At 39.9% G+C, this 27,499-nt stretch overlaps 1 protein-coding gene across 2 annotated transcripts; it reads left to right on the forward strand.

Annotated features, from left to right (window-relative positions):
* The first annotated feature begins 1,132 nt into the window (after nt 1–1,132).
* kmt2bb (lysine (K)-specific methyltransferase 2Bb) lies at nt 1,133–27,028 on the forward strand. Of its 2 annotated transcripts, XM_068324635.1 has the most exons (37): nt 1,133–1,438; nt 2,886–2,964; nt 3,168–6,857; nt 6,932–7,110; nt 7,286–7,402; nt 7,623–7,809; nt 8,162–8,393; nt 8,492–8,559; nt 8,647–8,889; nt 9,040–9,146; nt 11,440–11,550; nt 12,883–12,996; nt 13,177–13,323; nt 13,404–13,496; nt 13,605–13,722; nt 13,827–13,940; nt 14,371–14,555; nt 14,723–14,824; nt 14,960–15,070; nt 15,414–15,490; nt 15,777–15,994; nt 16,095–16,198; nt 16,331–16,468; nt 16,657–16,815; nt 17,141–17,258; nt 17,360–17,438; nt 17,525–17,685; nt 17,786–17,950; nt 18,058–21,190; nt 21,491–21,591; nt 21,756–21,893; nt 22,040–22,292; nt 22,515–22,622; nt 22,821–22,904; nt 24,276–24,405; nt 24,526–24,840; nt 26,533–27,028. In XM_068324635.1, the coding sequence occupies exons 1-36, from the start codon at nt 1,133–1,135 to the stop codon at nt 24,799–24,801; spliced, it is 11,745 nt and encodes a 3,914-aa protein (XP_068180736.1). In that variant the 3' UTR covers nt 24,802–24,840; nt 26,533–27,028. The 2 variants fall into 2 exon arrangements, with proteins under 2 accessions (XP_068180736.1, XP_068180735.1); XM_068324634.1 differs by having other exon boundaries at nt 24,526–27,028.
* The last annotated feature ends 471 nt before the right edge of the window (nt 27,029–27,499 follow it).

A 27,499-nucleotide genomic window follows, 5' to 3' on the forward strand; every position in this document is an offset into this window, starting at 1 on the left:
TTGTCCGTCTCTGAGTGGCTCCTTGGTGCACCGGCGTCGTGCCCGGAATTTCCCCTGCCTCACACCCTAAACCAGCTGGGATAGGCTCCAGCTCTCCGCAACTCGCGACAGCAGATAAAGCGGTCCAGAAGACGGATGGATGGAAGTGTATGATGAGCTGGCCTCACATTCAAAAGTCAGCAGCCATTCAACCCCCATGCACACCACACAGAAAATGAAGGAGTGGATTTATTAAGATATATGAAGAGTATACACTGATTCAACAGAGGCAAAGTGGGAGAAGGTAATGTATTGTGGAAAAAGTATTTTCAACATATCTTTTAAAAGTTCCCTATATTATTATTATTATTATTGAATATTTACAATGGTAATTAGAAGATACGGCAGCATTTGAATTACATATATTTAACGTCGACCTGTTAGCAGAAAGGGACAGTTATTTCACATCCGGTGTGATCAAGCCACATGTATGAATACACAAAATGAATGTACAGCATAACTTTCCTCCGAAATCAATAAAGTATTTATCTAGTTAAGCACTGTGATATTTGTCTGTGTATGTTCTCAGTCATCCAGCTTGAGGCAAATCAATAAGAAAAAAAAAATCGACGGGACATGCTTTAGGTTGCTTGAAACTTCTTCTGAAGTCTCTTGGATTAGAGGTGAAATGCCTTCCACCAACCTAAAGCAAGTTCAGCTGATTTTTTTTGGGTGCTCTTGAATCACTTTAATCGTGTAAGAGGTGAATTTATTCAATTTCTAAATTTATTTTCTCTTCTTTATGTTGGCAGTCAGCGCTTTTTTGGCGACAGCAAAGAGTGAGACTAACATCTATTGTGATGAGATGTAGAGTATCAAAGAATTATTTGTAGTTAAAACGTTTATTTTTTTACACTGTGGTTAAAATTTAAAAAAAAATCTAATTTTTTTTAACATAAGTAAGGTAATATATGTGCACTTGTTTATGGATGTTCAAACATTCACCAACAGAGGTCAATCCAATCTCTCTTCTTGAGTGTCACCGAAAAAACTCAGTTTCCCGTGAAACATTGCGCCTCCCCCTCCCATCTCGCGCCTTCCCTCTTGTCTCAGCTCAAGCTACTAGCTGTCGGTCTGTGTTGTTGTTCAAGCAATGATGGCGGCAGCGGGATGCGGATCAGCAACCGCGGCTGCCGTAGGAGGCCAAGGTGGAACCGCGACGGCCAGAGGTCGTTTCCCCGGTCGGCCTTGGTCGTCCCGCAGTCGTTTGCGCTCAGAGAAGCGATGGCAACTAGGACGATCAGGGTTAGAAGCTGATGATGTGACTAACGGAGGGCCACGGCCCGCAAACCTGGTTCTCTCGTTAAACGAAGACCAGTCTCACTTGCGCTTACTTGGAATAGAGGCGAGTCATAAGATCATTGGCCAGGCTGGATACAGCTCTAGTGGGAGTGAAGAGGTGAGGTCCCAAACCGACCCAGGAGTTAGTATCTTTATTTCATTTTCTCACTTGTGTGATCGTTAAATGTATAAGAATGAGTGTTGTCCTCAGCAGTGTGAATGGTTACTGCCAGGGTGAAATGTCAACATCCCTCTGCTAGGCTAACGTTAACTTTAGCGTCAAGCCTGATAAGCTAACATTACATGCTAACAAATGTTAGCATAGTGTAGCTTTCCGTGACATGTAACAGTCACAAAACAGCACACCACTTCAACAAAGTAGTGAAGGAGTTTAAGTTGATTAACAATTTTCGCTAAATTGGTGTCAGTTGAGATAAATGTTAGCGGAATAAATATAACTATATCGTGTTTCTTAAAAAGGCAGTTCGTATGCTATTGTGTTTACAGAGCTCGGAAGTAACGCTATTTCATGTCTGGCCCTTTCGATATTGGGCCGGAGTAAGTTAGCATTTGGCTAACTGGAAAGAACACAAAGAACGGGGGACGAGCAACTCTGTACCCTGCACAGTGGCTACATGCTAACTGTTCCGTCTTCATACGCTATCCAGATGCAGGCAGAGTTGTCGGCAAAGCTAGTTTTAATAAGACAGCATGCACATTTTATTTTAATTATTTATTTGTCTAAATTATATATTCTCACATTTTAATGTTTGCTACATATTTCAGCTTGGTATCTTTTTTTTTTGTAGACAGATTTCGGCTAAGTGCTAGCGCATGTCACTTAACACGACATGTTTAAATGGTTGTGGTGAAGTGTGCCAAGGCAAGTTATAACCTTAGTAAAATTAAAAGTTCTCAACAAGTACACATGGAGTCAACTTTGTAGTAAAAAATATTTTATGACACAGCTGCAAGTTTTACACAAACGTTACTTGGCGGGGAATAATGACATTCCTACTTCACTGTATTTTTTTGTAGGCTGTGCGAATGTTCATCCACACCGTTTCACATGTTTGATTATTCCAACGTGGATTTCGGGGGTTTTTTAGGCGACAAATAAAATAAATTCTATTATTGTATTATGTGCATCTGCTCAATAAAAAGTTTTAAGACATCCCCCAAAATGGTAATTTCTATTGGTGCAGGCCTTATTCATATTTATGCTTAGATGAGATGAATGAAAAGATTTGACCAGAATAAGTAGAAAATGAGAGCAATTGTACGTTGTTAGTAATTTAAATTGTTAACTGCATAACCTGTTTATGACTTGTCTATCACATATGGTAAAATACAGGTGCATTCTTATGTTGAGATTGTAAAAAAAAATTATCTTCATGCTGGGCTCAGATCCGATTGCGAGGAAGAACTTGCAATTTAGGCCATGCATTTAAAAAAAAAAAATGATACTATAGATTTAGTAAGTGTATACACTCATACTTCGGCAGCCTCCGATAGAGGGGTGTCATTAGTATTAATGTTAATAACCTATTTTCTCTATCGTATAGGGAGATGACTTCAGAGGATTTGAAGCAGAGCAAAAAAGCTCCAAAGGAAGTGCATCGTTGCGACAAAATCCCTCCAAAGGTGAGCATATATATTACACGGCATACTATGTGTTTAAGGTCTATTATGAATAAAACCACAAGCTAAAGTTTGAATTATTACGCACCCCAAGATAAGAGGGATCTTTTTATTGCAGTTTTGTGTTTAGTAGATACATGCTTTATACTGTATATCCCAAGGTGTAATTCATTGAGTTTATATGTATATATTTGTTTCTTGTTAAGGTGATCCTGTCAACATAAAATCTAAACGGCGAAGTGAGAAGCCACCGCTTAAAACAGCAGAGATGGAAAAAGCTGTTTCTATTCCTGATCCTTTAAAAGATGTTAAATCTTTGGAGGAAATATGCAGCTCATCTCCTGAAGCAAAAACTGCAAAGGATTCCAAGAAAGGTTTGAAAGGAAGAAGTGCTATGGATCGACAGTCCACAAAATCATCAGTAACACCAAGGATTACTATAAAGTTGGTGGCTAAAAAGAAAATGAAACGTATAAAGGAGCCTAATAAAAGATGTGCAAAGAAGTTGAAGATGAAAGAAATTCAGGATCAGCCTAAAGGCAAGGACTGTCAAGGCAACCAAATTTCAAATTCTCATGTCAAATTAAAAACGGAGCCAGATGAGGATAAATGTGTAACGGATAATAAAGAAGTTGGGACTGTATCTACAAGAAGGCGTGGGAGATCTGCCTCAAATACATCATCTGTGTGTCAGACGAGCACCAAAGAGGGGACTAATGACAAAAAATTGAAAGAGAGAAAATGTGAAGAACAAGTTGATGCTGTGGAGGACTGTGGGACGGTGGAGCCAAAAACAAATATAAAAAAAATAAAGCAGAAGGAAACAGAGCAAGTTTTTGAAGTTAATCAACAAGTGATTCGCAGGAGTAACAGAGTCACCAGCCCACTCACCAACCCGTCTAAAAGAGTCTCAGGCAGTGGAACAAAACCAGAAAGTAATGCCATTATGGTAGAATCAGAGGTTTCTAGAACAGTTGAGGCCAAGTTACTGGTGAGAAGTGACAGAAGAAGGCAAAGCAAGAGACTGAATAAAGATGTCACAGTGAAAAACAATGATAGTCCATCATCCACAGAAACTGTGGAATTATCTGACAAGTTGCCGTTGAAAACTGAGGAAACGAGGGTCCCAAGTCTATTATTAAGAAAGGTCAAAAATCCAAAATATGATGCTCAAGTCAGTGCGAAGGACTCTACTCGAAAGAAAAAAAGGAAAAAATATATCTGGACTTTAACATTGGAGGAAGGAGAAAGTCATGCAAAATGTGCAGAAAACATTGTCCAAGTAACAGAGAACACATTGAGTGAAGTTGCTCAATCTACATCTTGTGACACCAGCGTCAACAAAAGCTTGAAGGAGATGGCTAAAAAGTCAAAAGTGGAGCAAGCTGGCTCAAAAAGGAGCAAAAGCATGGATAATAATGAGAAGGGCTCCAAAAACAAATCCAATCTGTCATTTGAGGAAAAGTCTACTCTACAGGTGGAAATTGAAGTGGAAAACATAAATGAAACAGTTCCTGGCACGATGACAAAAATAGATTGTGGGAAAGTTGTTCCACCTCTTCAGATCAAAAAGGTTTCCTCTCCTGGGAAGCATAAAAGCTCAAAGCCTGCCTTTTTAATTCAGCAAATTAGTCCCACGTCTGAAAACAACGAGGATGCTCTGATTGAGCTAAGTGAAATAACTGAGTGTAAACCATCGTGTTTGGTTGCTGATCCCAAACCAGTAAGGCGACTAAGAAGGACATCAAGTTTGGATACTCCATTATCAAAGTCTGTCAATCGTAAACCAGCTACCACTCCAAAACGGAAATTAAGAACGAGGCCACAAGATAAGAATAAGGATACTATACAAAGGCACACTGAAGATCCTTCTCAGGCTTCAACTACAGATTCCAGCACATCTGGATGTTCTGAAATGCTTCAACCGGTTTTGACTGAGGACCCCTCACCGGTAACCAGTGGAAACTCCTCTGAAATTCCTGATAGCAACTTCTTAAGCATTGTTGGTGATCACCAGTCACTGCCAGGTGAAGTTTCCCCACAGAAGGTTGCTAGTGCTATAGAACCACAGATAGAAGAGGCCAAACCACTGACTGTGCCTTCGAAAATTAGAAGATGTAGGAATAATAAAACAGGGAAAAAGAGGCCCATTCAAAGGAAGAAGGCTGTTGTTTCTCCTGATACTGATGCCAACACGGGATCTGCTGTCGACATGGAATCTGCTGTCAATATGGAATCTACTGCCAACACGGAATTTTCAGACAGCATTGAAGCAGCAGAAAATACAGAATCTGTGGACATGACAGGATCTGTGGAGAACATAGGATCTTTGGACATCACTGGGTCCACAGAATCTGCGATCAGCACAGAATCTGCAGCCAACACAGAATCTGCTGTCAATACAGAGTCTGATACTTTTGAAACTACCAACACAGGGTCTGTGCTAAGTGAAAATACTCAGCTTTTAAAAACTGTAGTTACTCCGTCAGAAACAAAACAGGACTCTGTGTCAGTCGAAGAACAGATACAGTCACCAGTAAAAGAGGAAACAGACATTCATTTGATTGCTAGTCAACCTACAATACCAGAAAGTCAAGTGAGTGATCCAAACACACAGTGCCTACAAAATACGTTTCTCAAAAATGTTAAAAAGAAGCGTAAAACGTTGATTGGACAACGTCCAAAACACAGATACAGGGGCAGAGATGGGAAATTTGCTCCACTTAAATTATCTGAAAATAGTCAGGAAATTCTAGGAGAGGAGAATGACATTTCCACCCCGCTGGCCACAAGCACCGTGATGCCAGGCTCCAAACTTATTGGAATACAGAAAAAGTACAAAAAGAGACAGTCATGTCTTCAGTTGTTAGGGTCTACAAGGTCAAAGCCAGAAGATAAAATAATCTCTAAGATGATAGAAATTGGGCTTGAAAAAGACAGTGTGAAGCAAGAAGAAACAGATACATTAGTTGACGGAGGACAAGCTCACGCTGTAAATCAGCACCCTGCTAAATCAAAATTTGTGAAAAACATCAAACATTTCATTATGCCAGTCGTAAGTGCCAGATCCTCAAGAGTGATCAAGACTCCACAAAGGTTTATGGATGATGCTGGTATGTCAGTGTTGCCTCGAAGAAACTCTCCGAAGAAGGGTTTACAGCTTGGATTGCAAATGCGCCCGGGGAAAAGGCGAGACGATGGAATAGGCAGAGCGATATCACCGATCCTCCCAGTTGACGAAGAGGATATATTAAGTGAAGCTCAGTTGGATAATGACCTGTTTTCCACCCAGGACCTGGATGACAGCCTTGATATAGCTGATGACCTGTTTCCTGAGCGAAAAAGGGATAAAACGGAAACTAAGTCTTCTCTTTTTAAAAATTCTAGTTTCAAGTGGCACTTGCCAGAAGAGTCAAGTGAAGAAGTGTATACACTGGACACAACTCCGGAAAGTAAATGTGAGGATCTGATTTTATCAACACTACTGGATAAGCCCACAGGAATAGCTACTGACCTATTGGATGTTCAGAAAAAGAAAGCTTCCCCTCAGTTTAAGAAGCACACAGCACATCTCAAGATATATCAAAGGCTCAAGAAGGCCCAGTCGAATCTTCCCAAAAGCAAGAACATAACGGAGATGGATAGTATAAGTAAACCACCTCAGCCTCCTGTTGATTTAGCAGAGGGACTCGATGATGAGGCCATGAGTATTAGCCTCAGGCAGAGGAATACCAAGACAGAGAAAGACAAATCCAAGCTGAAGATTGAAGACCTAGATTCCCCTGGGGTGGTGAGAAAAGTTGCCGTGTGTGTTCGGACAATGAACTCCAAGTCACCTGCATTTCAGCATGATAAAGAGGAGGATTTAGCTGGGAAAGACATCCAACTTCACTTAGGTAACTATAATTATTCAGAATCACCAAATTACTAAATGCTAAACTAACATAATTATATATGACTGTATTTACAGGGGAGGCCCGGTCAGGACTGTCTGGTGCAGGTGAAGGCGACTATCTTGGACCTGTAGAGAAGGGAGCTTCACAAAGAGGACGTCTCACTGGTGCAAATAAAAGAATGTTGAATCTCCTCAGGAAAGCCAAAGTCCAGCTCATTAAGATTGACCAGCAGAAACATCTTAAATCATCTGGGGTATGGACGCCATCACCACAAGCTATCATTTAAGATTGTAATAGTTAAAACATATATAACCGTGTTATAAGAGCTATTATAAAAATACACAGTTCTAGCTGATAGTAATTAATATAGGATGATGTAATTGTCAGATGTTTTTACTGATGTCCCTTTCTTGCCTTTCAACCTGCAGCTGTTATCTGGCCCAACTGGTGCCAGGTCTCGAGATGTGAGTAAGAGACAAAGGAGAAAGCAGAGGGTTCAGCTTGATGCTGATGTTCCTGTCAAGACAGAATCTGCTCAAGGCCAAGTAAGATCAAAAATCAATAGGTCCATGATGAAAATCGATCCACCTGTAAACCCTGTTTTTGTCACTGGTGTAATCAACGTTAATTGTTTTTCTCAGCCTGTGCTTTTTGGTGTATTACGCCAAAATTTATGACCAATAATAATATAATTCACCATAATTCCATCTTCTTTTGTTCTGTATATGTTTCCTGATCAGATTTTAATCATTTAAATTTCCTTAGCCACAGCTCATCTCCCCGCTGTGCCAGGAGTTCCGCAGAGCAGGAGGTCCCCGTATAAAGCATGTGTGTCGTGCTGCATCGGTGGTGCTGGGGAAGCCTCGGGCCTTAGTGCCGGATGATATTCCTCGGCTTAGTGCCTTGCCTCTTCATGAAAGAACTGGCATTTCCCCATCAGACGTCACTAAAGGTAAGTGTCAAGAAATGTTTGGTAATAACTGTGTACTTTTTTTGACATGCTTATAGAATTTTGCTAGTACTGATATCAGCTTTTTTAATGAGGCACGGGTTACAATTGAAGAGAAATTGAATTATTTCTTTTCAGACAAACGCATCGGATCAGAATAATACAACAGTAATGAAAATGATGATTAATGGATTTTTATCAATTCACACTGATTCTGTAAACCGTGTCCATCAGCCTGTTATTTAGATTTTTGATTTACACACAATAAATTCAAGCCTATTTAAAGTCAATAAAAAAATATAATGAGGATTTAATGAGAACTTGGCTACTGAATAAATGTTTTTTGCTATTCCAGATGTTGGCTCTCCTTCTGAGTCAGACAGTCCGGAGTTGTCAGATCCAAAGGTAACCAAGGTCAAGAAGCCAACAAGCTTTGTGAAGCGGAAAGGTCTCGGGCCATTTGGCTATCGGTCTCGCAGGTGTGGAGTTTGCAAAGGCTGCAACCACGAGGAAGATTGTGGCAGGTGCATTAACTGCCTTGACAAACCAAAGTTTGGTGGTCCCAATACCAAACGGCAGTGTTGCGTGTAAGTTAAGTTTGCGCTTACTCTAACTCATGGTTACAGTGTTACAATCTTTAGAAATAAGGAAAACTAATAATTAAATGTCTTTTTTTAATCTTAAGATATAAGAGATGTGACCAAATTGAAGAGAGAAAAGCACGCAGACTCAGTGGACGAGCAGCACCCAAAAGTAACTTTGAATTTAACTGTCCAGAATTCATGTTGCTTTCTTACAAACAATCAGAAACTCAATGACACGCCTTTCCTTTTTTCAAAGGTTCTTTTAAACGACGGCGATCCTCTTTTAGTGGGGGTCACTCCAGTAATGACGAGGGGAATGATGGTGCGGGTGATTCACCATCTGGCCACAGTCCATCACTAAGGAAGCAGCCAAAGCGTGTTGTGAAACCTCGTGTCTACTTTGACCTGGTGGATTACGACTCTGATCTTGATGAAAAAGCTTTCCAAAGCTCTTTTTCACCATCCAGGAGAAGGGGTGCTGGATCCCGCTTTAGTCAAGGTAAATTAACACTCTTGTGAATTAGTATTGGTATTATTGCTTTTATTACAACCACAAATTTATTTGAATTTGGGGAATTTTCCAGTAACAGTGTATCTGCCCTTATGCAATGATGCTTAATTTAAGATTTATTTGCTTTCCTTTCTTCAGACTTTGTGTCTTTGGATGGATTCCTTGGAGACATTTCCGATGACGAAGTAAGACAGCGAAAGTCCAGTTCGCATCGTGGGCCACCCGGTCGACGTAAACCTGAGAAGGTGAGTAATTCTGAGTTCATGTGTAGGGCATCATGTAGACCACATGGCTGATAGTTGTGACATGTTACACATTGCATAACCATACCACTGTAACATGGGCAGTGCCATCCATAATGTACACTTCCTAAAAAAGTAAATATACATCAGTATTTTAGCAGTTTCAGATATACCATGTGGTTCCATTACCAACGTGCCTCCCCGGTGAAAGAGGAGGTTATTGGTACTGTCAATAACACTGACATTTGTATGTTTGAGTAACACACAACTACCAAAGTATTTTCCATTGTGAATTGCAGTCAGAATGACACTAGACTGCAGTGATTACATAATTTGTAATGAGGGAAAAAACAAGTCACCTGGATGAATGTAACTCCTGCTATATAAGAACATTATAGCGAATTGGTAGTCAATAGCATAAAGTATGGAAATAGTCATGTGGGAAATGCAATTACAGTATTGCCTAATCATGAATGTTTGACATTATATGAAAAACCTTTTCTGTTTAACAAGACTACATTTATTCCTGCATTAAGCATGAATCAGCCTTGATGATTTACTTTGAGGGTTAAAATTAGTGCTGTCAGGCGATTAAAAAATTAATCTAATTAATTACAGGATTTGTAATTACTTTTAATAAATCTCATTTTAATCTCATACCTGCTAAAGGCCCCCAAATAAATAATTTGAAATCTAGGACATTACAAAATTGTAGTGCATGACTAATAAATAGAATACACCAAGAAGAGAAGATTTGAAATCCACATTTTTATTGGTTAAGTGTGTTTTATAAATGAAAAAAGGCCAAGCACATCAGCAAACCAATTAGGCCAGGTGCATTTCTCAAAAATACAATACAAATACAGTCAGTCAGTCATCTTCAGGTTACCACCGCTGTATCCGCCGCTGCGGGTCTGGGGGAGCTGGAGCCTATCTCAGCTGCATAGGGCGTGAGGCAGGGAACACTCCGGGCACAACGCCAGTGCACCGCGGAGCCACACACAGACACACAACCATGCACACACACACACACACTCATTCCTACGGGCAATTTGGAACGGCCAATCAACCTGAAGCGCATGCTTTTGGAGGTGGGAGGAAGCCGGAGAACCCGGAGAGAACCCACGCAGACACGGGGAGAGCATGCAAACTCCTCACAGAGCGGGACTCGAACCCGGGTCCGCCGTGGTGTGAGGCGACAGCGCTAACCATTGCGCCACCGTGCCGCCCGCAGTGCAAATACAGTTAAATAAAATAAATAAAATTTAGAAATAAAATAAGACTGAGTCTCAAATAGGCACATAAGCAGACCCTCAATCAAAGTGAATACTAAAGCTGACTCAATACAGCAATTCAAAATGAATAGTATAAGATGCCTCTAAATAAGGCAACATCAATAGCAAGATGCCAACAGGCTCTTCCTTTAAAAGAGTAAGCTAACGTTCAACTCTGTGTCCTTGACATATTTTGCATTTAAATGATGTGTAGGCTGGAGCTGCTTCGGTGATATGAAAATACTCTTTTACAAAAGGTACAAATAATAATAATAGTAATGGATTAGATTTTTATAGCGCTTTCTTAAAGACGCTTTACATCGGATCCATTATTCATTCACTCCTCATTCATACTTGGTGATAGTAACTACCCTCTGTAGCCACAGCTGCCCTGGGGCAGACTGACGGAGGCGTCCACAGCGCAGATTGGCAGCGCAGAATCACTACGTTTTTGTTGACAGTTCCGTCTTTGTTCTTTTTATAAATAAACTTTCCGCCCAAAGGTGCGAGTGGGCTTGCCTCGCTCTCCTGTGTCGCGTCCATCTCTGTTGTCAGTCACCCCGCTTTTGACTAGTGGCGCAGGTACGAAGTGGCGTGGTACTGCAGCCTACGTGTCTGTCAATGGGCCAAATTTAAAATGCTTGCGCATTGACTTGCCACTCACGATTAATTGCGTTATTTTTTTATAGCGTTTTAATTTGCAGCGTTATCAATCTAATTAAAGCGTTTAAGTGACAGCCCTAGTTAAAATATTTATTTATTTTTTGACAGACTGGAAAATCAAGAAAATTCCAAACCTTTGTCTTTTTCATCTTGCAATAAGAATAATTTTATCTAAATATGATCTCACATTGGTTTTTCTCCTACTCTTGCATCAAAGTAGTATCCTCATAACACACAAAGCAGCAGTACTCTATCTACATTGAACACATGTAAAGAGTATCCATGATATCGCTGATAATTTGTAGATGAAAGCGATTTGACATCACTGGCTACATTTGTTGAATTTTTTTTTTTCCCAGGGTCCTTTGGAACAGACTCCTCCCAGTGTCTTGGCTGCCCTGGCCCATGGATTTGAACAGAGAGATGTGGAATGTTCCAAACCTACCCACAAAATCAGGGTTGACTTCAAGGTTGGTTACTTGTAAAAGCACCTTACATGTGTTATATATATGTTATACACACATTTTATACACTTACAGATATTATGATGTTCAGTGGTGACAATTATGTAATTTCTGTTCTTTAAAAACAGCTATGTATTGCAAATTAAATGAGATTAAACATATTTACATTTGCTTTGAATAATTCTTCAGAAAACATATTTAATCTTTTAACACTGTAGTAAATTGACCATTGAGATGTAAATTGCACAGTAGATATCATTGGTTTGTTAGTATCCCAAAAAATATAGTGCAGGATCATACAGCTCATACATGAAAATAATTTAGAGAACACTGTAAAAAGATCAATTTCTCTGATTATACTATTCATAGGTGTGCGTTGAAATAAAAGAAACATTTGCGTAACAGCAGAAGGAAAGTTTTCTTCCAGAATAACCTTGTACAATACTTGATTTTTGCATTTCTCAAGACGATTATGACCAATTCCAGCTTTGTTAGCACCCCCAGATCAGATCATCGCTGATCCTCCACCAAATTTCACAGTGGGTGCCAGACACTGGCTAATAGGCCTCTCTGGGTTTCCTTTTAACTATTAGCGGAATATTGGAGTCGTGAAAATTGATGACCTTACTTAAGTCCAATGTGGTTCTCTCAGCTGTTCTTATGGTTCTCTTCAAACCTAAGCCTGGCTCTTCTTAGCTTGTCATAATAATGAAGGGACTTTTTCCAGCTCTATACAACTTCAGCCCCCCCCCGACAAGCCCTTTTTTTAAAAACTTTGTTTTTGCTGTGCACTTCACCCCAGCAGCCATTTGCCTTTTTTTTTTGGATGCCAGTTATTGAGTCACATTCAAATGAGATGGCGGTCATTCCAGTCAGTGGGGGGTTATTTTTGCGCTCTGCCAGTCTGTTGCCTTGTTGTTCCTGGTGTCTGTTGCTCAACCTTGTTCGTGTGAACTATCTCCTTTCAAATTTTAAGGATAAAAGCAATTTTGACGCTCTTGTATTCCAGTCCCAGTAAAGCCAGAATTTACTTTTTGTTTTCCACACCCAAAGCTTTCCAATGTTTTTGGTGTGGTTATTTTCTGATTCTATCTTGTTATGTAGAAAGAGGTGTGTTTCTGTTGGAACTCAGTAGACTGAAATGCCACCATACACATATAGATACTGATTTAATGAAAATTTGGAGTGTTCTCTTAATTTTTTCCAGAACTCTGCATATTGTTTCTACTTCATAGTAGAGAATATATCATCATGTAATGGCTCAGTTAAACTATGAACAGAAGTTTTACATGTAAAGATTACTACAAGCTCTGAATTCTCTCCTGTCTTACCTGTTAGGAGGACTGCACTTTGGAGACTGTCTGGAATATGGGTGGTTTAAGTATATTAACATCTGCGCCACTCATGCCACCCTATGTTTGCTTTCTGTGTGCCAGTAAAGGGCAACATGAGGTAAGTAGTAAAAAATATTTGTCTCTATTTAAATGGAAAGAGAGGATCCTTTTATGTCACTTTTGACTGAGTGTACTTTCTGTTGTAAAACAGAACCAATGATTCAGATAAAAATTGAATTGTCACCATCCAGAAATTTTCAAATTCACAAGTTTGTGTTCTCAACATTTTGTGTCACAGATGATATATTGCCAAGTATGCTGTGAGCCTTTCCACCTGTTTTGCCTTGAATCTGCTGAACGCCCCTCTGAGGAAAACAAGGAAAACTGGTGCTGTCGTCGCTGCAAGTTTTGTCATGTGTGTGGCAGGAGAAACAAGCACTCAAAGGTACAGCTTCCTGATTGTTTTCCTCGTTTTACTTCTCAGCAAAAGTGTAGTTCAGTAAGAAATGTTCATGTCTATCTCAGCCATTGTTGGAGTGTGAACGATGCCAGAACTGTTATCATGCTTCATGTCTGGGACCCAACTATCCAAAACAAAACAAGAAGAGGAAAGCATGGGTAGGCTCAATTTAAAAAAGAAAACAAAAAACACAAACATGATTATTGTAAGCAATCTGAGGCTCGAATAGATTATTTACAAGCCCTCATTTTGTGGTTTCTGTCCAGGTTTGTGTGGCGTGCATCAGGTGTAAAAGTTGTGGTGTCACACCAGGGAAGAGTTGGGACACTGACTGGAACCACGACAAAGGACTCTGTCCAGACTGTTCAAAACTTTCTGAACTTGGTGAGGATTAAGTCTTGAGAGTTTTAGATGGTTTTTCCTCTTGAATATAATCCAACACCATCCATGTTGACTAATCTCATTTGAACAAATCTTTCTCTCTTAAGGTAACTTCTGTCCAATCTGCTTCAAGTGCTATGAGGATAATGACTATGACAGTCAGATGATGCAGTGTGGCACCTGTAACCACTGGGTTCACGCCAAGTGTGAGGATCTGACAGGTGATGTTTTATTTCATTTTACTGATTATGAAAGTAGGAAGTGATGACATTGACGTTCGTTGTTCTTACTATTGAACATTTGAGCTTTGTTTGCATGGCCTACAACTACACAAAGGAAAAGATTAATGCCAGTGAAGGTGGAAAATGCATGAAACTACTTATTGCCCTTTTTGTCGCGCCCTGCTTGTGTCTCACACACACAAACACACACACACACACACACACACACACACACACACACACACACACACACACACACACACACACACACACACACACACACACACACACACACACACACAGTAGTGTACATGGTCTTATGGAAATATGTTTTGATTGATTGGCCCAGTTTTTTTTAAATTGCAGAAAAATTAATTAAGAATGCATTTTGTTAAACCTTCGTAGCTAACTTCCTGTGTTACTATTTCAGACGAACTGTATGAGATCCTGTCCAGTTTGCCTGAGAGTGTGGTGTATTCCTGTCGGCCGTGCAGTGTGACCCAACCCAGTGCCTGGAGAGAGCTGCTCTACATTGAGCTCAGGGCTGGGGTGGAGAAGGTGCTGGCTTGCTTGCTTTCTTCCACTCTCACCCAGCACCTTGTTGCCTGCTCACAGGTAACTCAACTTTTGTCGAAGTAATCAAATGTACCATGACAAATCAACACCAGCAAATTAAAAAATATATATTTGCAGGTGTTATAGAATGTGTTACCTTTCATTTACATTTCTCAGGTGTCCCCTGTTATGGTCAATGTATAAAACATTCTCTGTTTCACTTGCAGTGTGAGAAGTTGGTTGACACTGACAATGGAGCGGAAGGACAGCCAGCCTGTGACCTCCGAGCTGTTGGCAAGAAGTTTGACAGAGGCCTCTATACCACGTTGGTGAGTTTTCAGCCTCTAGCTGGGAATCATGCCACCCATTCATTATTGAAAGAAACTTCTAAAAATATGGTTATCATGGTTATACAGTGATGAGGAGAGTATAACAGGTTTCAATTTGATACTTTTTTCCAAAAGAAAATGTTCCATGAAGATGTCGTTCAAGTGGTACGAAAGAGACTTGAGCAAGAGGAGGACCTTCCAGAGGAACAGAGACCCACTGCCCTGGCACGCTCCTACTACTTAAAGGTGATGGCCTTAACGGCAGTGCAGGGATTCTGTAGAATCATCTGTGAACACTTTATTTTAATGCCCTCTCTTTCCTGAGTACCTAAAAAACACGCATGCCATTGTTTTCTTCATGTTGCTTGTGATATTTTTTTCTTTTTGGGCATATCTGAATTTGGGTGATCTTCATGTGATTCTATTAGGATAGGGGCTATGGTCTGTCCACGTCATCACATATACAATTTTTCCAGTATTAGGGCATCTGTGTTCTCAAACATGGGATTTTTGGGGGGATTTTGGAAAACTTTGTCATAGTAGTGTAGGTGTGTGATCATTTAATGGGTTGTTGTTACCCTCTCTTTAGCTCCTTGAGGAGGTATTTAATTGGTTCAACAGCCAAGATCCAAAGGTGTGGAACCCTTGTACCAAAGATTTACCGAGGTGAGTGATTGTGTCTCTTTACTGGCCTTTGTTACTTTTAAAAATACTTTGCGGGCACTGCTTACGTTGTAAACTCAGTAAATTCTACATATAACCAACAATCTCAATTGTGTATTTGTTGTGCTGGAGGTGCAATGTAGTCTTAGGACATTTTTTAGTCACTATAAAGGAAAAAGTATTTGGGGTTAAATTAATGAAAAGCCCTACTTTGAATTACAATTTTATTGTAATTTTATTGTTATTGTAAACTTTATTGACTTGAATTCCTGAATTTTTCCTTAATTAGGGGGATGTTGTCCAATGCTGTTCAGCCTCCTACAACGGAGCATGTTTATGCTCAGTGGCAGGAGAGGGAGGGGATCTCAGCCGTGGTGCCACTTGGACTCCTGCAGGAGGACAATGGACAAACCTTTGACATAAAGGAAGAAGAGACAGCTGCTCTGATGTCTGGGGAACCAACAAGTCTGAACCACTTTAAAACTAGCAGGGCTGTTGGGCCCAAAGGTAATACTTTCAAAACAATAGTTAGTGACAAAGAGAATGAAATTGCCAATATCAAGTTGTTTTTGCAGTGTGTAATGTTCATTTTTGTGCACTTATTTAGGGAAAAGGGGACAGCTTTCAAAAGCTGATTTAGACACAGGATGGGCAAAAGATGATGTGAGGCAATGTTCTTTGTGCCAAAAATATGGAGACCTCAAACCTAATGTAAGTTAATGCATTTAATATTCGCTGTAATTATCTATCTACTTGAGTAAACTGCTCAATAATACTGGGAATAAATCATTAATTTATTACTTCACATTTTGTAATAAATTCCTTTGTGTTGTTGTTGCATAGGAAGCAGGCAGGTTGTTGTACTTGGGCCAGAATGAATGGGCCCATGTCAACTGCTGTCTGTGGTCGGCTGAGGTGTTTGAAGAAGAAAATGGCTCTTTGCTCCACGTACACAGTGCTGTCACAAGGGGCCGTTTGATGGTTAGTGATCAATCTATTTTATAAATTGGTCTTCCTGTTTGTTTATTAATCCGTATTCCTCCAAACGATTGTTGCATGAAAACTGAAATTGTTGATAATTTCAAGTAGAGGAAAAAGTTGTTAATCATTGATCTCTTGGGCTCTGTTTATTTCATGCACTGCTGCCATCAATCCCATCTCTGCTTTAGCGGTGTGAGCGCTGCAATAAGACAGGTGCCACAGTGGGCTGCTGCTTGACATCTTGTCAAAGCAACTATCACTTTATGTGCGCCCGCTTCCGTCACTGTGTGTTCCAGGATGATAAGAAGGTGTATTGCTACAAACACCGACATCTCATAAGTGGCACGGTAAATTCTGATTTTCCAATTTATCTCTTACAATGTCAGTTTTGAGGTTCACAAGTTGATTCTGAGTTATTACATCCCGCTTCAAAGCGACGATGTATCGCGATTGTCACTGTTTGTGTGTTCGTCCGTTCGTTGATCTACCTATGCATTAGCTTTGATCTATGGTCTTACTCACACTGGCCTTCTCCATATGCACTAGTTTATGCACCAGTCAGGTACTACTTTCAGGGTACCCTGACCTACCCTGGGTCAGGGTAAGTCGCGGGATGTTGGAGTCTCTGACCGCCTTGGTTCTTGTTATCATTGGTTTTCCTTTGTTGGACAGATGATAAGCGGTCAACAGTTTGAAGTAAACCGACGGGTTTATGTGGATTTTGAAGGAATCAGCCTCCGTAGAAAGTTTCTGACTGGACTGGAACCAGAATTAATCAATGTGATGATTGGTAAGCAGTTCCATTTCAGCTGGTTTCAGTTGCCTTGTTGCATTTTTCTATTGTGACTATATAAAAAGCTAAATATTGGTGTCACCACTATGACTCTACAGGTTCCTTACTGATAGAAAGTCTGGGTGTGCTGACAGAACTTTCAGCTATCAAAGGAAAACTATGTCCTGTGGGTTTTCAGTAAGTTGTATTTTATCGTTTCGAAATAAAACAATTGCAAAATGGAATTTAAAGCACTGTTAAAACTTCGTTTTTTCCTTCTTCAGGTGTTCGCGTTGGTACTGGAGTACAGTTAATCCATTACGCCGGTGCAGGTATAGATGTACAGTCCGAGAGGTACGTCCTGTTGTCCCTGAGAAGCCTGTTGAGGATATGCCAGACCATGGAGACAATCACACCATTGCCCACAGCCCTTGTCCTCTACTTGGTGTGTATTTAGTTGCTCAAAAACTAGAGTGCTTTGCAAAAGAATTTATTGTAATTTAAAAATTGTAATGATTTCATAAACTGTTCTTATAAATCTTTAGCGTCTGAACCAGAGACTGAGGTAACAGAACCCCAACTCCTAACAGAGGAAAGTGTCGTCCCAGGACCCCCATCTAAGTCAGATCATGGGGCAAGGCCAAAGATTCCCAGTTACTCTTTAATTAGGAGACCAGCTGGAGGATTGTCTCGACCTCTTCCATCCCCAGGTAAAATATAAATTCAGGATATCTTTTGGTGATCATTACTGTATTTAACCCTAGTAACCAAACATATTTTGATCCATTGAAAAAACACAATTTCTGTTTTCTCTTAGGACTTACCCAACTGAAACCCCATCACATACTAACAATAAGTGATCTGGATGAGACCCGTCGGGTCCGTCGCCACACACCACACTCACAAACTACGGGCCCTCGCAGTCATGTGTCCCCTCCTCCTCTTGGCCCGCTGACTGGACCAGTTACTCTTCGTGCTGCAAAGTCTTCCCTTCCAACTTCTCCGCTGTTCCCACATGTTGCTGCAGACAACCTGATAAATTCTCAATCATCCCGCTCAACTGGAGGAAGAAGTTCTTCCTTAGTTCGCCCTGGGAAATCAATGACCCATTGTACCTCATCCTTCTTTCCTCAGTCCAACTGGCAGGACGGTGCAAGCAGTTTTTCCTCTCAAAGTCTGTCTTTGTCTTCATCTCTACAACAGTTACCCAGAACTCGTTTGTCATTTGATCTGAGCCAATCAGACTCAGTCGAGGTCCCTCACAACTTCTTAGCTTCACCAGAACCTGAAGATATCTCACCAACAAATGGCACATCACCACAGGGAGACTTGGACCAGCGGAAGGAAGAAGAGTTTTCCTACAGTTCATTCCACAAGGATCCCAGCATTAGTGTCAGCCAAGAGATGAGGACAGAACTGGAGATTGAAGAGACACTCCTGAATGAGGGCGTCGCCATGAACTGTGAGGGCCAAATAGTTGTGGAAGGTGATGATCAGGAGGAATTTTGGGGAAGAACCCAAGAGGTGCACAAGAGGAAGCCTCTTGTCGCCAACCTGCCCCGGTCTGCAGCCTCAGCCAGGGATGACTTAGATAACACTTCTTCCGATGATGATATGGAGCACTATTTTGACTTCTCGCGCACAATTGTCAGTTGTCCTGGATCAAAAGATCATTCTAAATCTCCCTCTTCACCTTCTTCCAGACCTATGGCTCAGCTGGATGGTGTAGATGACGGTGCAGAGAGCGATGCAAGTATAGTGACTAAAAATGATGCACAAAAACCTGCGGGTTCTGGTCAGTCTCAAGTACAAGCCAAAAAATTAAATAAAAATATCCACGACTTAGAAATTTTGAAAGAAACACAGGCTGTTCAGTGTCTTTTCTCTGAAGCGTCATCCAATGATAAGCTCATTGATCCATCCACAGGTGCCATCTCAGTTGCCAGCAAAAGACCTACAGATAGTACACCTCATGATCCACCTAAATCCCACGACACAAGGCATTCAAATGAAGACAATACAGGATTTGCTTCTCCACACTTTTCCATAAAATCTGCACTCAAAGAGCAAAGTCCTGACTCTTCTTTAGTAAATCAGGAAACTGTGCTTCCTATCCCAGTTCATGATGCTGTCCCTACCTTACTCACAAACGTGCCTGAGACCTCATATTCAGAGGACTTATTCCAGGGTTCTACAGTAGGTTTTACATCTGGAACACCTCTTGTTCTTGAAACATGTAACGTGAGTCAACATTTACCTGATTTGGTTCCTTTTGAAGGAATCACATTGCTTGAGAACCAGCAGTCAGAAGCTTGTAAACCCACGAGCTCACAGCCTGACGGCAGCAACGTCTTATCAAATGAAGGTTCTGCTGTGTCACTGAACAGCGTGACGGCTAATTCAGAGGAGGCCCCATCAGCGGATTCTGATGTGAACAGTCAAGGTACTCTGCTGGATTTTCTTCAGCCATCCCCTTTAATGTCTACTGTGCTGCAAAACCCCTCTCGTGGCTTTTTTGATTCTCTGCAAATGTGTTCTTCTTTACGAGGTTTTAGTCAGCCTCCTCTAGCAAGTATCACACTTCAGCCAGTAACATCCTCACAAGAGTCGACAGCCATGGAGCCTTTGTCTACTAAATTGACCTCGATCAAAGACATGACACAAGTACAGATAAATGTTTCCACACAAAATGATCCCTTGTTATCAGGTACCCCAGGAGGAACTTGTGGAACTCTTCCTCTACCCATGTTCTCAACACAAACACAGCCAATTGTCTCGACAGCTGTTACCATCCTTTCCTCCTCTGCATCAGTATTATCTCTCTCTGGACTGTCAACGCAGTGTTCAGTGGCTCAAACACCCGTCCAAACCACTTCAACGCCTGTGATCTTAAATGGTTACAGCTCTCCATCCGTTCAAAAGGACGCCACACCGGGCCACGCAATTTCCATCAACTTTTCTGCACCCAGGCAAGCTCTAGAACCTCAACAGCCAGTAGCTCCCCAGGCTTTACCAGGACATGCTATTCTAACTGTGAAGGAGGTGGGAGGTCCGAATGTAGATCCAACACCACACGTCTTGCTGGTAAACCGACTTGGCCAGATCTTTGTGAAAAACCCAGAAAGTAATACTTTCCAGTTGCCCTCTCCTAACTCCCCGTCTTACAACTGTGTCACTCAGATTGCCAGCCTTTTACAAAGCAATGCGCTCTCAGCCACACTAGCAGCAGCTGGTAATTTGAATGCTCCACCAGCTGTGGCCAACATAACAACAGCAGTTCCATCAGTTCCTCCAGCTGTTCAGAACCCAGCTACAATTACGCAGCTGTTGACTCACAATAACAATGGTGCAGTGGCCTCTGTAAACAAGAAGAAACCAAGGAAAAGTGCAAAAACATCCAAAGATGGAAGTGTTCCAGAGTCAAAAAAGTCAAAGAAAAAGGATTCAAGTGCATCCAAAAAATCGAAAACCTCCAGAGCCTCAGGGCAGCCTCCTTTGAAAATTGAGAATCCTCAAGCGACTCCTGTAGAAAGTGCTCAAGCAATTATCAATCAAGCAATGGCAAGTAACTACACCCCCAAATGGAGTGGGCTTCGAACACTAAGTCCTTCTTCACTGGTTTTGCCACCGGGCCTATTGATTGAACCCAACACTTCCGTGGTGCCTCGCTCTCCATCGCCAACCCCAACACCAGTTCCTCCACCCCGTCCTCGTACCCATGTTCGCATGAAGAGAGTATCATCGCTTTCTGACCGCATTGTCACAAAGAAATCTAAAGGTGACTTCCTACAACCAGAGCCAGTCATCAAAGATGAGGAGCGGCACAGACCTACTTTTCCGAGCGTCTCCAGTCGGGCTTCGGGTGTCCGCATCAAGACACCGACAGTGAAAGGAATACTGAATCTGGATGAGTTAAAGGAGGAGCATATAGATGATTCTGACAGCTCTGGGTAAGATTTTATTATTTATGCAACTATTTTCTTTATCGGTCAAGTGTCAAAGAAAAGCAACAGTTTATGGATTTGAGCAGCCTGAAAAACATTCTAGTCATTAGATATCTAATATTAGATCTGACATTTGTTTAAAATGGACTTAACTAGCAAAAACATACTACCGTTAAAAATCCTTAGTAAAAATTGTACATGGTAATCTAAGAAAAAATGTATCCCAGCCACAAAATTGTTATACATTAAAGGGTTTTGATTACCAAGGGAGTGTTTGACAAACTTATTCTATATTTTCTTCCTCAGATCAGAGCCTGGGGATTTAATATCTCATTGCGAACAAGGTAAACAATATGCTTGGGAACCAGTGGGTCACAGCAACTTGACTGACTGGAATAAGTACTCAGGTACTGTTGAGTTTTATGATTTAAACATACGCATAATTAAACTTTTCTTTGCATTTTCTTTTCTGTAAAATTCAACTTTTTTCTCTGTGCTCTTTCACTTCACATCCTCACTTTGCTGTGGTCATGTTTAATATTAGACTGACATTAATAATTGTGTTTATTAGGTGCTGCTTCTACCTCTGATGATGAGTCACCACCTTCAGATAAGGATGAAGACTATCCAACCAACAAAGATCAGCCACACCTCATATTTGAAATAAGCAGCGATGATGGTTTCAGTGTAGAGGCAGACAACATTGAGGGTATGACATATTACTAAAGACAGATATCCTTAAATATAAGAAGACATTTTATTCCAATAACAAAATAAATGTCAAATGTTCATTCTGTAGCAATTGTGGCAAATTATATTGACTGTGTGTCATATGATTCTTGACTATTCCTTCAGTGGCTTGGAGGGCAGTTATAGATGGGGTGCAGGAGGCCCGAGCGATCGCAAGGCTGAGACCTCTGTCCTGTCAGCGAATGACTGGAACCAGCATGCTGGGCCTGGTCCATGATACAGTGATGTTCTTACTTGAGCAACTTTTAGGAGCCCATCGCTGTCAGCGGCATATCTTCCGTTTCTTCAAACAGTTCAGTCAGGAAGATGATCTTCCAGTAAATCCCAGTGGCTGTGCCCGCTCTGAGCTGTACCTTAGGTTTGTCAGGCCATTACTGTCGCTGTGCCTTAAATATCTCACAACAAAAAAAACTTAAATTATTATTGATAGTTATCCTATTTATAACTTAATTTTAAAATTTTCAGTGAGTAAAATTATCCAAAACAAATAAATGATGCATCAGTTTTAACAAAACTATGAAGTTGATGAATGCATCTATACCTGCATAGAACTGATATAATTTTTCTTTCCTTTTAACAGAAAATCCACATTTGACATCTTCAATTTCCTGGCCTCTCAGCACAGACAGCTTCCTGACATTGGGCCCTATGATGATGAGGAAGATGAGGTTCTCTTGAAGTCCACAAGGTCCGTCTTTACATGATTGTAGATTTTTTCCAGTGATAAAATGTGATCTTTAGAAATGTCTTGCTGTTTCATTAGAAAAAGAAAGATCATTTTTGACTTGACATGTGTTGTTAAATTGTATCAAATTACATCTGTAGTATGTAAGTTTGTTTGATAATGCCTGAATCTTTAGTAAAATAATTGTTTTGTTTCTTTTAGACGGGCCACAAGTTTGGAGCTGCCCATGGCCATGCGCTTCAGGCATTTGGAAAGGACTTCCAAGGAGGCTGTCGGCGTGTACAGGTCAGCACAGTCCTACATTTTCAAAATGTGTTCATAGTGAATCAAACAAGAAGTTACATATCGTTGTCTTTCTGGACCTCAATTTCTTACATTTTCACCTCAGGGTGAGAAGGTTTAAATCAAAGAAAGGAGAGCAAACATGCACACAAAAGTTGTCGTGTAATCTGTTCAGTTGTAGGGTTCCAGGTTTTGACTTTGAAGTATTCCAGTTAAAATCCATTAATGATATGACTGATATATATTGAATAAGACAGGTTGTCAAATCAATGAGTTAAAAGCTGTTCATATAAAAATAAGTGTAATCTATTTGTACTTAAAATTTAAAATTAGTTGCAAAAGTATTCATAAGAACATTTGAGTCATGCATCTGATGCTTAATGACATTTTAATTGCAACAACATTCATTCAGTTTTATCAGTGTTTAAAATATATAATATTTATGAAGTAAAATTGCTAAAATACTTTCCAGAAGTTTCATATAGAAATAGAAAGTTGCTAAAAATATTTTCCTGTTGATGTGCATGCTACACACTTACGCACATAGTTTTAAAAATGACTAAGAAAAGGTGAGGAATATTTGTATCCATTCAGTTTATAGGAAAAAACCCCCCTCAAATGACACATGACAATAGTCAGACTGTTGACATTTTTAGTGAGTAATACTCATGACCTCTGAGTAATAATCTGTTGAAATGTACCGTGTAGTCTTACTGCCATCTTTAGGTAGAGTGCTGTCAAATATTGCAGAATCGCTCTTGGATTCTTTTAAGAATGGCTGCAGTTAATTTCAAATGAGCAACTCCAAAAAGAATTTATAATTAACTCTCTGGGTGCTATCCAGAGATGCATCACAATAATAACCCAGAAGATATTAGGATTTTAAAAATTGTACACTAAATATACAGTATGTAAACACAAAGAATAACTATGAAGGCTGTGTTGTGATATGGGTGTAGTCAGATTTCCGGATGTCACCAGCCAATAGAATGCACGTACGGTATCACGTGACTACCTACTAAAAGTCTACATTGAGATGAAGTTGTGCGTGTCGATGCGCTTATGCACAAGGGATTATTGTATCAATGGTATATCAAAGTGCACTTTATCATGACAGTGATATGTTTATTGAAGTAATACATCATTATTAGTAGTAATAGTTTAATTCTGAACTGTCTATTCCCTACCATTGTTTAATAATATGAAGTTATTACTAGACATATCATATAATAGAACATTGTTAATTTACATCTTGCTTGAGCCTGTGCCTTTTCTTGCTCTATGATAGAGTTGACACACCATAATACTATTTTCTCAGGCATCCAGATTCCCAAATACAGTAACTGGTTCTGACGCTTTGCTTGTTTGTTGCAGGTCTGCCATCCATGGGCGTGGTCTTTTCTGTAAGAGGAACATTGAAGCAGGAGAGATGGTGATAGAATATGCAGGCATTGTCATCCGCTCGGTGCTCACTGACAAAAGGGAGAAGTTCTATGATGGCAAGGTGAGGTCGTCGTCTGATTGTTTTTATGATAATTATCTACGACAACCACAGCTTTTAAATGAGAGGAGTCGATTTTTCCACAGCTTAAATTTTCTTCTTTTTTTATGTATATATTTGCAGGGCATTGGGTGTTACATGTTCCGTATCGATGACTTTGATGTGGTGGATGCAACCATGCATGGCAATGCTGCGAGATTCATCAACCACTCCTGTGAACCTAACTGTTACTCAAGAGTAATCAATGTCGAAGGCCGGAAGCATATAGTCATCTTTGCACTTCGGAAGATCTACCGAGGGGAGGAACTCACTTATGACTACAAGTTTCCCATTGAAGATGCCAGTAACAAACTCAGCTGTAACTGCGGGGCCCGACGTTGTCGCCGTTTCCTCAACTGAGGCATCTCTCATACAAAGAGGAGAGGATCCTCTTTAGTTGTAAGCCTTAAATCAAGACGGCACTGGATTGGGTTTGGGGAGGCCAAGGGCGGTGTGCACATCAGGGGAATTAGCCACTATGAGAACTTTCCAGAATATTTGTCCATTGAGAGGAGAGCCCACACAGAAAGTGAATTAACTTTTGAATTAAGTTTTGTCTTGACACATGTTCAAAAGGTACTTCGGTCTGTGGAGGAGGTGGTTTTGGTGTTCCTTACAAATATAACATTTAACCTGGTTTTTGAAACGTAGGGCGTTCCTGAGTCAGTATGGATGACATGTCTTTAATTCACACGCCAAGCCTTATCTGTTTGAATTATTTTTCTTTAGTGGGGAGGAATGTACTCAAAAGTACACTCTTATTCATGAGTGCTCCATCCCCTAGTGATGAAAACAGCCCCAGACGTGTAGTGGAAAAATCAGTTCCTGAGCTGTAAATTCACCCAAACTTTTTATTTGTGATTTATTTTCTGTTTGACACTTCTCACTTTGTTAATAATGGTTATTTTAAGACTTATTTGTTTTCATGAATAATAGAGCAAACGTGGTGCTAAGCTTTCAGAGGTCTGTAAAGTTTAGTTGGATCTAAGCTGTCCTGCAGATCAGGAATCGTTTAACTGTATATTCGTCGTGCTGAGACCATTTATCTTTACATTATGCACTCCAGCTCTACTCCAATTTTATTTGCAGCGTGCTAAGTTCGTTATTCGTTATTCTTTAACAAACTTAGTGTTATATTTTTTGGTGTCGATGTTCAAAAAGCATATCATCTAACGGTTTCAGTCAATAAGTGTCATGTTTATAAAGACAGAAATTTGTCTTTTATGACAATTTTTTATGTCTCATCTATGTAGCTAACACTACACAAGCCAAAATTGAAACGTGAATTTGTTTTTGTTTTTTAAATATATTTTATTACTAATGGCAGATGCTCATTACTGAATGCAATAAGACTTTGCTGCTGTACAGTTTTACACAAGCGACCATCAAGCATAGAAATTACCTTCGTCTTTGTGAAACATTCTAGAGCTTATTTGTTAATTGAGAGAGCACTGGTATAAAGCATCGCCACTGACCGTCTTTAATTTGGCTCCTGCTGCAGGCTTGTCAGAACAGAGTGATTATGTTGCGGAAAACGTTCGGTCTCAATTGGAGCTATTCAGCACCTTTAAATAATGTTAATGTTCTTACTCTATGTTCAGCGCTGTCACTCACGAGGCTAATCTAAATCACACACTGTTCAAATTTGTAGTTGTATTTATTCGTATTGAGATTTATATTTTTTAATGGTAAAAGGTCATGCTGTGGATAAATGGTGGCAGTATAATGCTGTAGGAGCCCCCCCCCGATGTATCTATTGTTTTTTCTTTTTGTTTACAAATGTCCTTTGTTTCATTAATTTACTTGAATCATTTTTGGGGGCATTTGGGTCTCATATTGAAGCCTTTTCGACAAAAAATTGCTCCAAAGCAGGTATTTTTAAAGAGTAATTTTTACTTTATTTTTTGTAATGATAGATTACTGTTGGTCTTAAAATTAGCCACAGCAGTTATGTGACCACTGTTTGCCTCCCCAAACCCATGACCCCCCCCCCTTCTCTTCAAACTTCAAGAGAAAATTTCACCATATTTTGCATTGATCTTAATCCCCCTTTTTTTTTCTTGCATGTCCAATCACTGGGATGGAGCCCAGATTAACTTGTGTCAAACAACAATCTGACAACAAGAGCAGAGTCACTCCCAACTCCTTGCAAGGATTCTACCTCAGCTGTTAACACAGATGTTTGGGAATACTGATGCAAAAAGAGAGGATGATAATTTAAGTGTAGATTGGTTTTAATGTCCTGTAGTGCTGATGTGTATGTGCGTTTGTGGATGCGTCTGTCATCGTGTGTGTGTGTGTGTGTTTGCAATGAAGGATGCAAAGCACTAGTTAAAACCTTAAGTTATCAAGACCATCTCTCCCAGAATCTGTTAAGAAAGCTGTATGTTATATATACACACATATGTATGAATATATATATATATATAAATATATATATATAGTAGGGTTATTTTAAAGTAAGTGTAAAAGACATACAAATGAGGAAATAAGTGATCTTTAAATTTACGTCTTTGTTACCATGTATAAATAAACCTTGAGTTTGTAAATATTTGTATACATATTTCTAAACCTGTTTAATTTTTCTATGCACTTTTTTTTATTTATAATGTTATTTGCTTAATAAAGATGTTAAGATGTTTGAACAATTGCGTCTATTAGTCTGAAAAATTTGAGTGGGAATTGTCGAGTGAAGGGATAAGCACATCAAATCACGCATTCATTCAACTTGTTGAAGATGAGACGATTAGAAACCAATTATCTTCAACCACATTCACAAGCTAAAAGTACTGTACTATGTCAAATGAAAAATGGCACCTTTTTTTTCTAGGTTTTTTTTATCACTTATGAAACGTGTGTATGCTAGAAAAAGACTAGGCTTTAAATTATTCAATTGAGTATCCATCAAAATGTTTCTATGCACATATTCTGACTGAGTTTAAGTGCAGTAAATGTGGGTGGGTAAATGTGGAATAAGACGTATGAGCACAAATATGGAAACTAGTTTTGTGCACATGAAAAGTCAAAATCTTTGGAAGTATAATTTTTATGTAATAGT

Source organism: Antennarius striatus, chromosome 9 (assembly GCF_040054535.1).
Source record: "Antennarius striatus isolate MH-2024 chromosome 9, ASM4005453v1, whole genome shotgun sequence".
Taxonomy (NCBI): domain Eukaryota; kingdom Metazoa; phylum Chordata; class Actinopteri; order Lophiiformes; family Antennariidae; genus Antennarius; species Antennarius striatus.

Excerpts from the sequence above, each read along its gene's own strand:
- kmt2bb (XM_068324634.1), top strand. The coding sequence starts at position 1,133 with ATGATGGCGGCAGCGGGATGCGGATCAGCAACCGCGGCTGCCGTAGGA. Across the intron at positions 2,965-3,167 it reads GCGACAAAATCCCTCCAAAG|GTGATCCTGTCAACATAAAA; the intron begins GTGAGCATATAT and ends TTTCTTGTTAAG. Across the intron at positions 16,469-16,656 it reads TCACAAGGGGCCGTTTGATG|CGGTGTGAGCGCTGCAATAA; the intron begins GTTAGTGATCAA and ends TCTCTGCTTTAG.